Below are 13,060 nucleotides of genomic sequence, written 5' to 3'. Positions count from 1 at the left end.
TCTGTGGCTTGAGAAGTCCTCGGAGGCTCTCCCTCTGGGATGATGAGGCAGACGGAATGGGATGGATGGAGGTAGGTGATGTGTGTGGCGCCTTCCACTCTTTGTCATGCAAGACCAAGAGCACTCTCACAAACCAGTCATTTTCAAATGGTGTGATGCAAAATGCAGTGCCACTGGGAGGGGGAGGGGAGGGGGTGTGGAAATAAAGGTGAAGACTGGGAATTAGGGATCTGATCCTCCTAGACCTGCCCCATGGTTGCAGTGACTGGAGGGACCGAGCAGAAAGCTGGAGCACTTTCCTTTGGGTGTGTCCCAAAGGGTCAGAGCCGCCACCAGTGACACAAGCTCCTGAAGTGGGAATGGAAGTGCCTACATGTGGAACAGGTATCACCTTCTCCACTGTTTCCTCTTCGGAACCACTGCTTGTCGCTCTTCCCCCTGCCGGTGCCCTTCAAAATGATAGAGAGCTACAGAAACGCCAGGGGACAGACAGCCACGGCTGAAATCCCGAGACGCAACTGCTGCCTGTATCGATCCTCCCACGGAAGCAGACTGGGGGATAAAGAAGGCGCAGAACAGGACACAATCCACAGAGGGACCATGACAACGAGAACCTGAAAGGCATTCTAAGGAGAGCTGATTAGATTATGTCTTTGATCACACAAATAATATGCTGGAAGAAGAACGGGCGTGGGCCATGGTTTTTGCATGGATTCACAGACTCCTTGCCATGTGCCCTCAGGGAGCCAGGTGATGCGTGTCAATAAAAGGGCTTTCTCTCCATCCCCATGTCAGGCTGTCTTACCAAACGCTCGTGTGGGTGCAGGCTGCAGTAGCTGCTGGACTGTGGAATATGAGAAGAATTGCCCAGCATGCCTCCGTAGCCAGGCTGGTTCATCCCACTGGAGGAGCTCCAAGGGTCACTGCTGTGGTGGCCATCTGTAAGGGACAAAGAAAACCAGGACTTTTCGGAGGCATTCAGCGGGGCCGTGCAAAACAGGGCTTGGATTGTTTTTGTTTTTTTTAATAATACGTAAAAAAGGCTGCCTGCTGTGTACCCAGCTTGGGGTTGGTGAGCCGGGTCTATCAGAAGATGGTTCCCATCAGTTTCCCCCTAGTGGCTCGATACTGTCCAACAAACACACATTTAACATGGTTACTCTGCTCTTTGTAAAAATCCAACTGAAAGCGCGCAGCAGAGCACATTTCTGCACAGAGCCATGTCGAGTCTGCAAGGTCCCCCGATGCTAAAGGAAGCATTTCTTAAGACGTTCCCTAACCTCTCTTTCTAAAGCATTTCTTTATTTTTTAAGAAGCATTTCTTACAAGATGCCCTAGCCTCTCTTTCTATGACAACCAACAGAGAAGTTACATTGTCCCCAAACTTTTGGGAGAACACAAAATATTGGAGATATTTTAAAGTTGGCCACTTAATACTTTGAGAGGTGTACAAAGAGCAAGTATTAATGGTAAGAATAATAAGAATAAGAAGAATCTCAGTTTTAAAGGGCTGGATCTCATTTTGGTCACATATTCACAGTTTGTTTGTTTTTTAAGAAAAGGAAATTACGATTTGGCATGGAGGGAAAAAGAGCAATCAGAGTTTTGTTTTCTCTCTCCCTCTTTTTAATATATAGTGTTCAGTTACAATTCAAGGTGTATCCACATATTCTAAGGTGGATATAACAACAAATAATTTTGAGAACTCTACGCTTTATAAAACTATTTATTTATGACTTAAAAGAGGCATAACCTTACATGAAGGATCAGTCTGAGCCTACTCTTTTGCTAATTCCATATTTAAAACATTCCTACAGATTCTTGCCTCCTTCCTTGAGATGCTTGGCATAGAGGTTAGGATTAAGAGGCAGCTAGCTACTGTGGGGTTTGGAGGCTCAAGCTTCAGGAAAAAGCAATCTCTATTACTGCCGAATTCGCTCATTTCTTCCTCCTTCTCTCATTAGCTTAACGGAATTTTATAAAAATCACCGAGTGCCGGATATATACACCAGGCTCTACACTGCTGCTAAGTGTAAAACATATACTGCTTCCTTGCAAATAAAATCATTTCCACTGGCACAAACATTTTATTTAATAAAAAGCCTTAATTTTTTTTTTTAAGTGAAGCAGCCAGCAAGTTAAATCTGACACTGGGTTTCACCAAGCTCCTTTTCACGGAGTTTCTAAATCTAGAAGTTAGAGTTCAGAAAACTGGAATGTTTTCAGGATGGGGAAGAATCTCTGTGGATTTCTTTCTTTGAGAGCTCAGCGGGCAAAATCATGGCTGTGCTCGTGACGACTCGCAGAGTCGTACTCCACGATGGGAATGGAAGATAAAAATAAGGGGCTGCGGTCTTGAGTTTAAAATCAGCCCCAGACAGTCTCTGAATATCTTTCCCTTAATTGCATAGTCCTTCAAGACCTGCATTTTCGGGGCACCAAGTCCCTTTCTCCTGAAGGATGCTAGCATCCAAGTGGGACCACGTGGTACCTGTGTTGATTCCCATAATACTGTTGAAATAGGGGATTTGAGAAAAACAAGAGCCCAAACGCAAGAATGTGCTCGGAAGGTGAACCCTTCGATTAAGGATACGTAGATGCCACCTGACATCCTAACGTGAAAGCTCACGACCACTCACCATTGAAAGAGATGGTATACAGGGCAAGTCGATGGAGCACATCCTCCAGCAAGAGCGCCCGTGAAGTGCTGCGACAGCACGGGGCGTTCCATTTAGGGTTTGTTAACACAGAATCCTCGACTCAATGTCGACTTATAAAATACATATTTTACATAAATTACGCTTTTCACAGGAAATTAATATTTATCACATCCCTGTGATCTTAGCAAAACGTTGCTTTGAGAGAATGGAGCTAGATGGGTGCAAATGAATTGTGCTTGTCACAAATGTCAACTCGGGAAATTTTTTGGTTCTTCCTTTTTGGGAACCAGATGCAGAAACACAAATTTGCTCCCCACATTGTTTGCCTAGTCGTCTAAGGACAGACCCTACTGTTTTAATGTAGCTGGTTTCCCTGGAATTTGCAGAAATCAAGAAAGAACGAGAGGAGCCATCTATCCTTTTCTCATTTTCTCAAGGGGAACCGCTTTTCAATGACAGATCCCCGAGCTGACAGCTTCTCTATGCTCCGGGAGGGTTTCTACCAGGCACCCCGGACTCCCGCCCCAGCTGCTCCGCAGGAGGAAAGATGAGGCTTTCTGCTCCGTAAAGATTTGCAGACTCACATCAGGCGCCCTCCGGAGCAGCTCTACTCTGTCTTAGAGGGTGGCTGAGTCAGAATCAGCTGCAGGGCAGTGGGTTTATAAGCTCTGGCAGCTTGCTTTCTCCCACTGTTCACTGGAGGTGAGGCTGGCTGTGATCTATGGCCGTCTGTCATGGTATAGAATGCACTAGGGGCCCTGGCTGGCCGGTACACCTAGGGGGGGGGGTCACAAAGGCACAGAACCCTATGCACCTGAGGTCTACTGCGCACAGAAGGTCGCCTGATTCCTGGGGACAAAGAGCCCTGGTGATGCAGGGGTTAAGTGTTTGGCTGCTATCAAAAGGGTGGGTGGAACTCCGAAGAGAAAGACGTGGCATGGCCGGCTGCTTCCAGAATGATGTATAGCCTTGGAAAGCCTGGGACGGAAGCAGGGGTGGGGGTGGGCGGCTCTGCTCTGTCCTCTAGGGTTGCCATGAGTTGGAATTCGACTGAACCGCAAAGGACTTTTTGGTTTTTTCCTATGGGACCAATTAGATTAATTTTTATAGGCCATCCGTGGGGTTTCACAGGCGAACTAAAGACCAAAAAAAGCTAACCTCTGTGGAGAAGGGACATCTCTTTTCCTCTGAGGATTTCGAGGATGTCCTGCCGCTGGTGGACGAGGGGGCACCTCTGCACGCCTCAGTCTGAACGAGGCCCTGCCTGCAGTGCCACCCAGAAGGGAATGCCCAAGGCACACTGCCAAGGCACACCACTTGGTTTTCAAACCCAGGCATCAAAGAGTTAAAGGTCTGCACACAGGGTTTCCTGGTGAACACCACACCGAAATGCCAGTCTCTTGCTTTGATGGAGAGGTCCTCACACTTTCAAAATAAATGCCCAGGCCTAACGGGGCGATGGAGTCCATCTGAACCGAACCTTTTCCACTGGTGGCTGCTGCCGTTTGACAAGCCGGCGGAAGGGGCTGCACGCACAGCACGAGGCTAAGTTCTGGGAGCACTCGTGCATCTGCACTTGATTCCTGACACCAGGTGATGAAGATATACACTGTCTAACTTGAAGCTATCACTTTCTACTTTTTTTCCTTTGCAAAAAAAGGGGGGGGGGTGGTGGGGACTTTTAAGCTTTCATTCCAGGATCAGTTAGCGTGTTGGGGTAAAGGTTTTGCTGCACAATTGCAACCGAACCCAGACTTGAGACAGCTATTGTCATCTTAAATGGGGCGCTTGATCTTACTTAGAAATTGCCAACTAGCTGCACAGTTTACGCCCGAGGACGACTGGTGCCCCCTCCGCGCCCCCCCACCCCGCCCTTAGCTAAACCCAAGATGCTCAAAGATGTGCAGAGAGGAAACACAGACCCTTGTTTTCCTTGGGGATGGGGAAGGAAGGGAAACGATTAGTCATGGAAGACTATCACCCACGGAGCTCAGGGAAGCAGGCCAGTCTTGACTGTCTCTCGTGATTGCCCAAGGAGCTTTCATATAAGAACGCATCTTCGCAAAGTTTTAATTTATGCATTTATAATGAATTCAGTTTCTAAGATGAGTCATGTCCCCCAGTACGCTCCATTTGCATAGCGTACCGTATGGTTTCTGGGCTATCAGTCAGGCAGTATCTTGTCCCCTGCATGCCTCCTAAAGCTGAGGTAGGCCTGCCCCACGGAGTGCCCACGGAAGGGACGGGGGCATCTTACCTTGCATGAAGAAGGAGCTGGGGAAAGTGCTGGCTGCTGGTTTCGAACTAGGGTATCCTGGCGAGTCCCTATTGTAGTCGGCAGTGCTTGCTGATGGGGCATAAACCTGCGGAAGAAGAACCAGTTCAGTGTTGCCTTCTGCACTGACCCAAGTCTCTCGAAGTCCAGAGCTATCACAGGGCAAAATGCTCCGTGTCCGCTGTGGTTAGTCCCAACCTGTGCAAACCACTGAAACACTGTCCCGAACCGTCGGAATTCAAAACGTCAGACAACAACAACAAACATTCAGTATGCTTGCACAAATGATAAAAATAAAAACGCAAGGCTGAAAAAGAGAACCAGGTATGATATTTTCCAGTCACAGACAAGAATACTGTACGTGTGTCTAGTTGCTTAAGCATATACATTTTTATCTTTTCAGAAACGCAGATGGTCGATGACCATGTAGCACTCAGCCAACTTCTCCTTTTTAGTTAAAAATGTTCACTTTTACACACAGAGAGGAAAAATGTAAGCGAGAGAGACAGAGAGAGGGAGAGAACTAACTATCCAGACCACAAAATAATGATAAATACATCTTAAAATATTAAATTCCCATAGTGTCAGTTGTTTGCAGAGATGCATGCAAAAAAGGCCGTTAAAAGCCTGACTCAACGCAAGCCCACCAACTATCAGTGAGCGCACAGGCAGGGGAGACCGCCTTTTTAGTGCTTATTATATTTGTGTGTGCAATAAACTTTTAAAAAGTGTGCCAGGAACCTAATTTACTTATATTCCTTCCCTAATACTCCTGAGACCTGGGGAACCAGTTCTTTCAGAAACCCGCCTGCGTATTTTCTTGTTTATGTTTCATTGAAACAAGACAGGACGCTGGAAAAGCACACATGCAGAAGGTATAGTTTAACTTTAATTGGCTTCTCCCCCCTTTGCCTTTTTGGCTAAATATAATTTTTTTTTAATCCCCATTTTCGTTTGCTCCCAAAGTTCCCCTCTCCAGATGGTCGGAAAGACTGAAACACTGTCATCCTCTTGATGAAAATGGATACCTTCCTACCTCCATTTCGAAGCAGGCAGCGGCTCACAGAATTGGCAGGGAGCCTACAGTGATACTCCCAGGTCACAGTCAAAGAATGAGAGCTTCACTAACGAAAAGGCAACAGCATGGCTACCAAATAAATACATTTTAAAAAAAGCACCCCCACCACCCCACACGCTTCTTTATCACAGGGATCAAATAAACATGTTTTTTTAAAAAAGAAAGACAAATTACACAATAGGACTCCAGAATCATCAACTAAGCATTAAACGCAAGGTTTAGGATTTCACAAAGGATAAGTCCACAGAGACAGATGTGGGACAGAAGACACACACATGAGCAGACTGACATCAAATACACGCCACACGTGCCCCTCGGCGTGCCCTTGAAAATTGGGAGGTCCCAAAGACTCAACAAAACAAAAACACACCAGAGAAGTCTGCTTGCACTTTAGACAACAGGCTTTTCCAAAGTCACCCAGGGAGATAAACCTGGAATACCATGGGATCCACCCCCTCACCCCAAAGACACACCTTTTCTTCACATTTTAAATGCCTAAACAGCAATTTGCTTCTGAGCTATTTCCACAGGCTTTATAAGAAGGCAGGGGGTGGAGGGAATGCTATTGTACTATCTTTTTAAAAAAACACACAGAATAAAAGTGTAGGCCAGAAATCTAACCAAATCCTCATCAAGCACATGCTAACGTTTTCTGGCGCGTTACACAACTAACTGAGGGAAGTGCTACCAAGTGAAGTTACAAGAGGTCTTAAGAATCAGCCCCACGGATGAAGGACGGCATCTTCTTGCAAAGAAACGCACAAGGTAAATGACCTCAGCTCACTCTGCGGCAGAAAGACAAAGATTCTGTTCTTCGCAACTCCTCCGCAGCACAAATAGCCAGGTAGGGATTTGGGCACTCAGCGTTTATATGACCTAAGTGCACTGTGTACATGCACCAATGTCACAAGTGAATACACTCCCTGCATAAAATGGAAGATGCACTCGTACACCCATGATTAACTCGGCTGATGTTTTCAAACCACGAATCCTAATTTTTTAACACAATGCATGTTAGTTCTGGGGACAGCGTCCATTGTGTTATATTTAAACATGTATCTGTCTCCCGGGCATGGACTGACACAGTGGCTGGGACAATGGGCTCAATCACAACCACTGTGGGAATGACATGCGGCTAGGCAGTGTTTCGTTCTGTTGTACAGGGGTCACTTTTAATCAACAGCACCTAACAGCAAGAATAGTTCACTATGTAAAAACTCTTTGAGGGCCCTGACCAGTGGCTATCATTTCTTCTCCTTTAAAATTACTTGATTTCTCTTTTGAGATATAAGGGGAGGTGGGGGAAAGCACTCAGATTATATTTAATTTTGCTAATTTCCAAGGAGCCTACCTTGGTTATGAATTATGACCAAGCTTCAAGACTCTACGGGTAAGACCATTTACCTCAAATTCATGAAGAAACATTATCTATGTAGTTTAAAATTTTTATTTTGGGTACCTTAGGCACCATGGTGTCTCTTTTTCCGATATACTAGAAATAAAACTGAAACAAACAAACCCAAACCTACTGCCATGGAATCAATTCCTCAGAGCTGCCTATCGTACATACAAGTCCCAAGACTGTACGTCTACATGCACCAGCCAGCCTCGCCTTCGTCCCTGGAGTGGCTGGTGGGTCTGAACTACAGATCTTGCAGTTAGCAGCCCACTGTCTAAGACCAAGGTCTTCACTGTTTAAAAAAAAATTCTGGCAAATTTTATGTATCTTCTCCTCTATTTTATAAATTGGATAAGATGCTACCACTTCAGTCTGTGTCATTCCAAAAGTGATTAAAAAATATATATCTGTTTGTTCTCTCTCTCTTTCTCGCTCTCTCTCTTCAAGAAACCCAAACAAAAATCAAACTCACTGCCGTCATTCCATATGAATTCTGAGTAATCCTATAGGGCTTGGTAGATCTCTCTCTGTGAGTCCAGAGGCTAAAACCTTTTTTTTTTTTTTTTGAGACTACAACTCTTCAGGGGAGTAGAAAGCCCTGTCTTTCTCCCTGGGGGAAGCTGGCAGTCTCAGAACTGCTGATGTGGAGGATCAGGGCCCAACGTGTAACCACTATGCCACCAGGCAGTGCAAGAGTTAAATCCTCAGTTGCTAACTGGGAAGCAGCAGTTCAAACCCACCAGTGGCTCTGCAGGAGGAAAGGCTAGGTTATCTGCTATCATAAAAATCATATTCTAGAAAAGCCACAATGCCCATTCAGCTTCATCACATTGGGGTAGCTGTGAGTCAACACTGACTAGACAGCACCGAACAACAACACATAACTATCTGCATAAATGCACTTAGATCAGAACTCTTAAAGTTAGGAGATATCAAAGAACCTGCTGCTTTCAGACTCTGACATTTGAGAAAAGTCAGTAAAGGAATGGCCCAAGGAGAAACGAGCTCAACATCCACACAATAATCCATTGCCCTTGCTTCTTCCAGTGCGGTGTGAGCTGGAGCTGACCTTTATGAAAACAGGGTGACCCTTAGGTGCGTCTTTCAGCTGATCCTTAGGATTTCCGCCTTTGATCACCCGAGTGAGTGAATGCCTTGTTCTTCTGATGGCAGTCAACTCATTTTGCCATTTTCTTAAACAAAAGACTTCAAAGCATAGACTTCTATGAGGCATTTAATACCTGACATGAAATTTACTAAGAAAAAGCTCACACCCACGTTGCTTTAATTACTGTTCTATGTAAATAACGGCAGATTACTAACAGGTTTTTGTGAAAATAAAGTGACTTTTGATTTAGTTATTTCATTATGACAAACACCTTCCCCCAAACATACCACCACGGGGTCCGTTTGGAGTAGCAGAGTGGTGCTGTCCCACAGGGTTTCCAGGCCGAGAATCGTTATGGGAACAGGTCACTACACCTTCCCCCTCATCAAAAAGACAGAATGCTTTAGAGGGTTTGCGAGGCATCTTTACAGGACAGCCTCCTCTTTCTCTGAGGAAACGGCTGGGTTTGACCTGCTGGCCTGTGGTCGTCGGCCCAATGCTCAGTCACTGGAGACCAGGCCCCTGGTTGTTTGTTACGGGGCCCTGGCGGTGACGGAGGCTAAACATGAGGTTTAGGGTTAAGAGGACGTTGCCTATGCTCCCACCCCAGTGCAGTCAAAAATGAAGTAAAAATCCCAATGCAAGAGTGCAGGGTTTTGAAACAAACCCAACACTGAATTAGGAGGCCAGTCTAACAGGAAACAAACGCTGTCCGTGTAAGCCTTCCCCCAGTCAGGTGGCTTAGCTCCAGGTGACACACGGCCTTCTGCCTCGTCCCGAAAGACTGGCTGTGGAAACTTGACTGGTGCACATAGGGTACAACATTTTTTTTTTTTCAGAATTATTTGCTGTATCAGCGTCCTGAAAACGAAAACTACAGCTTATGGTATATCAAAGTTAGCATTAGCCTCACGGTCTGCTCTCTCACAATCTAGAAGTCAAAAAAACAAACACACATATGTACAAAATTCTGAATTATACTGCACGGAAGCCCGAACTGATAAAAGTGAAACGTTGTTTTGTTTTGCAGATTGAGGCTACATGACGATTTGAGGAATACTAGCATGGTGCGGCCGCCGTTGCTGCCAACATCCCTGGGCCTCCACTGCTGTCCAGAGAACGAGCGCAGGCCGAGTGCCTCTGCGCAGAGCGGGCTGAGAAAAGAAGGCCAAGCAAACACAATGAAGGAGTCAGCCCTCCACACTTTCTCCTGGGGATGCACATCTGCATCAGTCTGGACACACACGTTTCTGTCACGGGCACTTAAGAAACCATAGCCATCACCGCCATTACTGTTTGAAAGGCGTTCTGGCGCCACAGTGGTTAAAGTGCCTGGCTGCCAACTGGAAGCTTGGTGGTTTGAACCCAAAAGCCACGGTATGGGGGAAAGACGTGGCAGTCTACTTCCACAAACTTTCCAGGGTATTTCTGGAGATCTTATGGGGGAAGGTCGCCGGAGCCCTGGTAGCACTGAGGGGTGAGCACTGGTCCGCTCACAACAAAGTTGGGGGTTTGGAAGATGAGGCTGTCTGCTCCCCGAAAAATTTGCACAACCTTGGAAATCCTAGAGAGAGGCCTTAAAATGAATCAGTGTCACCTCAAGGCTGTGGGTTTGATCTTTTGCACATGGGGAAGTTCTCCTGTGTCCTACAGGTTTGGTATGAGTCCAAATGGGCGCAGTGGCAATAGGTCACGCTGTTTTGGTAGGGGGACATTCTACTCTGCTCAACTGGGCCACTCTGAGTTGAAATCTACTCAATGACAATGGACTCTGTGGCTATTGACTTAATGTCTCCACACAGTGTATGTGCCAGACTTCACGATATGATCATCCTTCTTAACAATAGCATCAATCGTATTTCCTCAAGTATGGTAGAGAGATCAAACGGACTGGCCCAGTTCCACCACAGATGAGTCAGACAGCTTTGAATCTGTTTGTTACTTTTGCCTCTTTATTATTCAGATTTCTTAATTGTTTAATCCAAGACTTGGTGTAGTAGTTATTGAGCTGGGTTGTGATCCGGGTGGTTGGCAGTTCAAAACCCCCAGCAGCTCTGCAGGAGGAAAACTGGGCTTTCTTCTCCTGTAAACAGTTACAGTCTTGGAATTCCACAGGGGTCTCACTAGGAGTCATCACTGACTCAATTACAGTGAGTTTCCTGTTCAATAAAAACGACAATACCTGCTACGCTATGTTCTTGTGAGAATTCAGTGGTATTGTGTGGATAAAGCACACGAATGACAGTGGGCATAAATTAAGTGTGCAAAACTGGCAGGTGATAGTGTTTTTTTTTTAAATGACCCACCCAAACATAACTCTGAAAGCTAAGCTACCTTTCCACTTTCCATCTGTACCCAATTTTATACGAAAGGTTTGAGCCCCATCTTCAGGGTTTACATTTTTTTCCATTAGAAAACAACTCTTTACTAAAAGGAAATTAAAAGTGAATAAAGAAAATATATTTGAACCTATACTTGGGTCCTAGATTATTACACGTTCCTGTGGGGGCTTAAGCAAAATGCCAGAGGACAAGACGACATGTTCCTGTGTTCACAGAGCACATGCTCCTGTGACTGGGTAGGCACCCTCCCGCTGGGGGCAAGTCAGACAAGTTGCCTTCAGGGCTTGTTCCATGAAGCAAGTAACCAAGTGAGCTTGGACAATGGGCTGTGTTATACATGGAATCTGGCTGACCAAAGCATGTGTTGAAAACCCCAACCTCTTGGCTGGTGATCGTAATCCCACTGAGGAACAGGTGATCTTCCTTATGATGATGGGGATGGATCAGCGAAGGGTGTATCTTGAATCATAGTCTTTAAAGATTAAAAAAGGAGAGGGGGCAGGAGGGGAGAACATGGAGATCACCAAGGACCAAGAAGCTAAAGGAATGAGGAGCCTCCTCCATAGCTGTCAGACAGAGAGCACCTTCCCCTATAGTCAGTGCTTTGAACTCAGACATCCAGGCTCCCTAAGCTGTGAAAATGAATTTCTGTTTCTCACACTCACCCGCTTCCAGTGTTTCGATGAGAGCAACACCAGCTATAACTAAGGGCAAAACTTGTTGCTGGCAGAGTGCGCTGCTGCTCTCTCTAATCAAACCCCAAGCCCACTGCCATACCAACCTTATAGGACAGAAGCAGAAGACCTGCTCCCAGGGGCTATCTGAGACCTACAGCTGCAGAGACTCAGGCCTTTCTTCGGGTGGGGGGGGGAGGAGCACTGGGACCACCCACACTGTGGCTAGCAGCCCACCATCTAATCCTCGCACACACTAATAGGGTGCCTACTGCTCTAGCAGATACCTCAAATGTAGCCATGCTTTAGGAATTTGGTAATAGGTAGAAGCTGGAAGAGTTTCAAGGTACCTAAATAGTAAAAGACTTAAAACTTTCCAAAAGACTAAGGGCCCCCAGTGGCCCAATGGGTTAAACAATAGTCTGCAAGCCACAAGGTCAATGTTTCACATCCATCAGCTGCTCCTACGGTGAAAGGTAAGGCTGTCTGCTCCTGTTTAGATTTAACCTCTTAGAAGCCCTAAGAAGCAGTTCCACACTGTTCATCAATCAACGTGACAGTTGTAAGTTTAGTTTTTGTTACAGTTAAAGCCTAGGCTGTCTTGAGCGCACAGGGACATCCAAGGCAATTCAGATGAGAATTCAGAAGGAAGTGAGGGTAGCTACGGATAAAGTCCCATCGTCTCACAGAATAACCATACATATGGTGCCCGGAAGAGAATGTTCCTAAAAATGTGGGCGTTAAGTGTGTTTCCGGTGAGACTTTCAAAGAAAATGATGAATATGTGATTGGACAATGGAGGAAGAGCAATGCTTTTTAGGCAGCAGCCAATAACTTGCCTGAATTATGCTCAACTGCTCGGTGAAAGGTGTAACTCTTCAGTGATAAACTGGGATAGGTGGCAGTTGGAACTTTCTAAGCAGGACCGTAAACAGGCCAAATGGGTTCTCCTTGCCAATTATAGTAAATTGTGAGCAAAAATACATGTATTTTTAAAGGGAACTTTATAAAAATTTAAAGCTTTGGGAAATTCTCTTTTACGTGCTAAGGAATATTTGTCCTACGATGTTCCCTGAGGACATGGCCACACACTTTTGCTGGAGAGATCAAGCCTGTGACTGATGGATTTAACAAGGGCCGCAGCAGAAGCCCTGTCAGCACAGACTGAAGGAGACCAAGACCAGGGGAAAGAACACTTCTTGGAATTCAACAGGCAGGAAAAAACTCCCTGGAGTAGCTCGGAGATCCGCCACATAACGAAGGAGCACAGGGGGCAGGGATGTCTTCGGTTCAAAGGGGAGGACCACCACCTCTGGTTTCTCACCGAAGTTTCAGAAAGTGGGATCTTTGTCTCAACTAGATTCCAAAGTGTGAGGTGGCCACGAAGGTACGTCAAGGGGATGGAGCCCCAGCTCAAAGCTGAAGAGGAGGAGCTGGCAACTCACTGAACAAAGGAGTTTGCAGGGGCCAAGAGGCTGTGGTTGCTACTCCAATGGGCCAAGTGAACGGAGCTGCCTAAAGCCA

At 46.0% G+C, this 13,060-nt stretch overlaps 1 protein-coding gene across 27 annotated transcripts in view; it reads right to left on the bottom strand.

Moving 5' to 3' along the window:
- Positions 1-13,060, bottom strand: part of TCF4 (transcription factor 4) — a 399,157-nt gene that overhangs the window by 53,015 nt on the left and 333,082 nt on the right. For all 27 annotated transcript variants that reach the window (XM_075532963.1, XM_075532953.1, XM_075532952.1 and 24 more), the window contains 2 exons: positions 4,918-5,023; positions 806-939 (listed from right to left, as the gene is read on the bottom strand). In XM_075532963.1, coding sequence (XP_075389078.1) covers positions 806-939; positions 4,918-5,023 — 240 coding nt within the window. The remainder of the gene's footprint in view (positions 1-805; positions 940-4,917; positions 5,024-13,060) is intronic.

This window comes from Tenrec ecaudatus, chromosome 15 (genome assembly GCF_050624435.1).
Source record: "Tenrec ecaudatus isolate mTenEca1 chromosome 15, mTenEca1.hap1, whole genome shotgun sequence".
NCBI classification, from domain to species: domain Eukaryota; kingdom Metazoa; phylum Chordata; class Mammalia; order Afrosoricida; family Tenrecidae; genus Tenrec; species Tenrec ecaudatus.
Note: the sequence above shows the minus strand (reverse complement) of the source record. Positions and strands in the feature narration are given on the sequence as shown.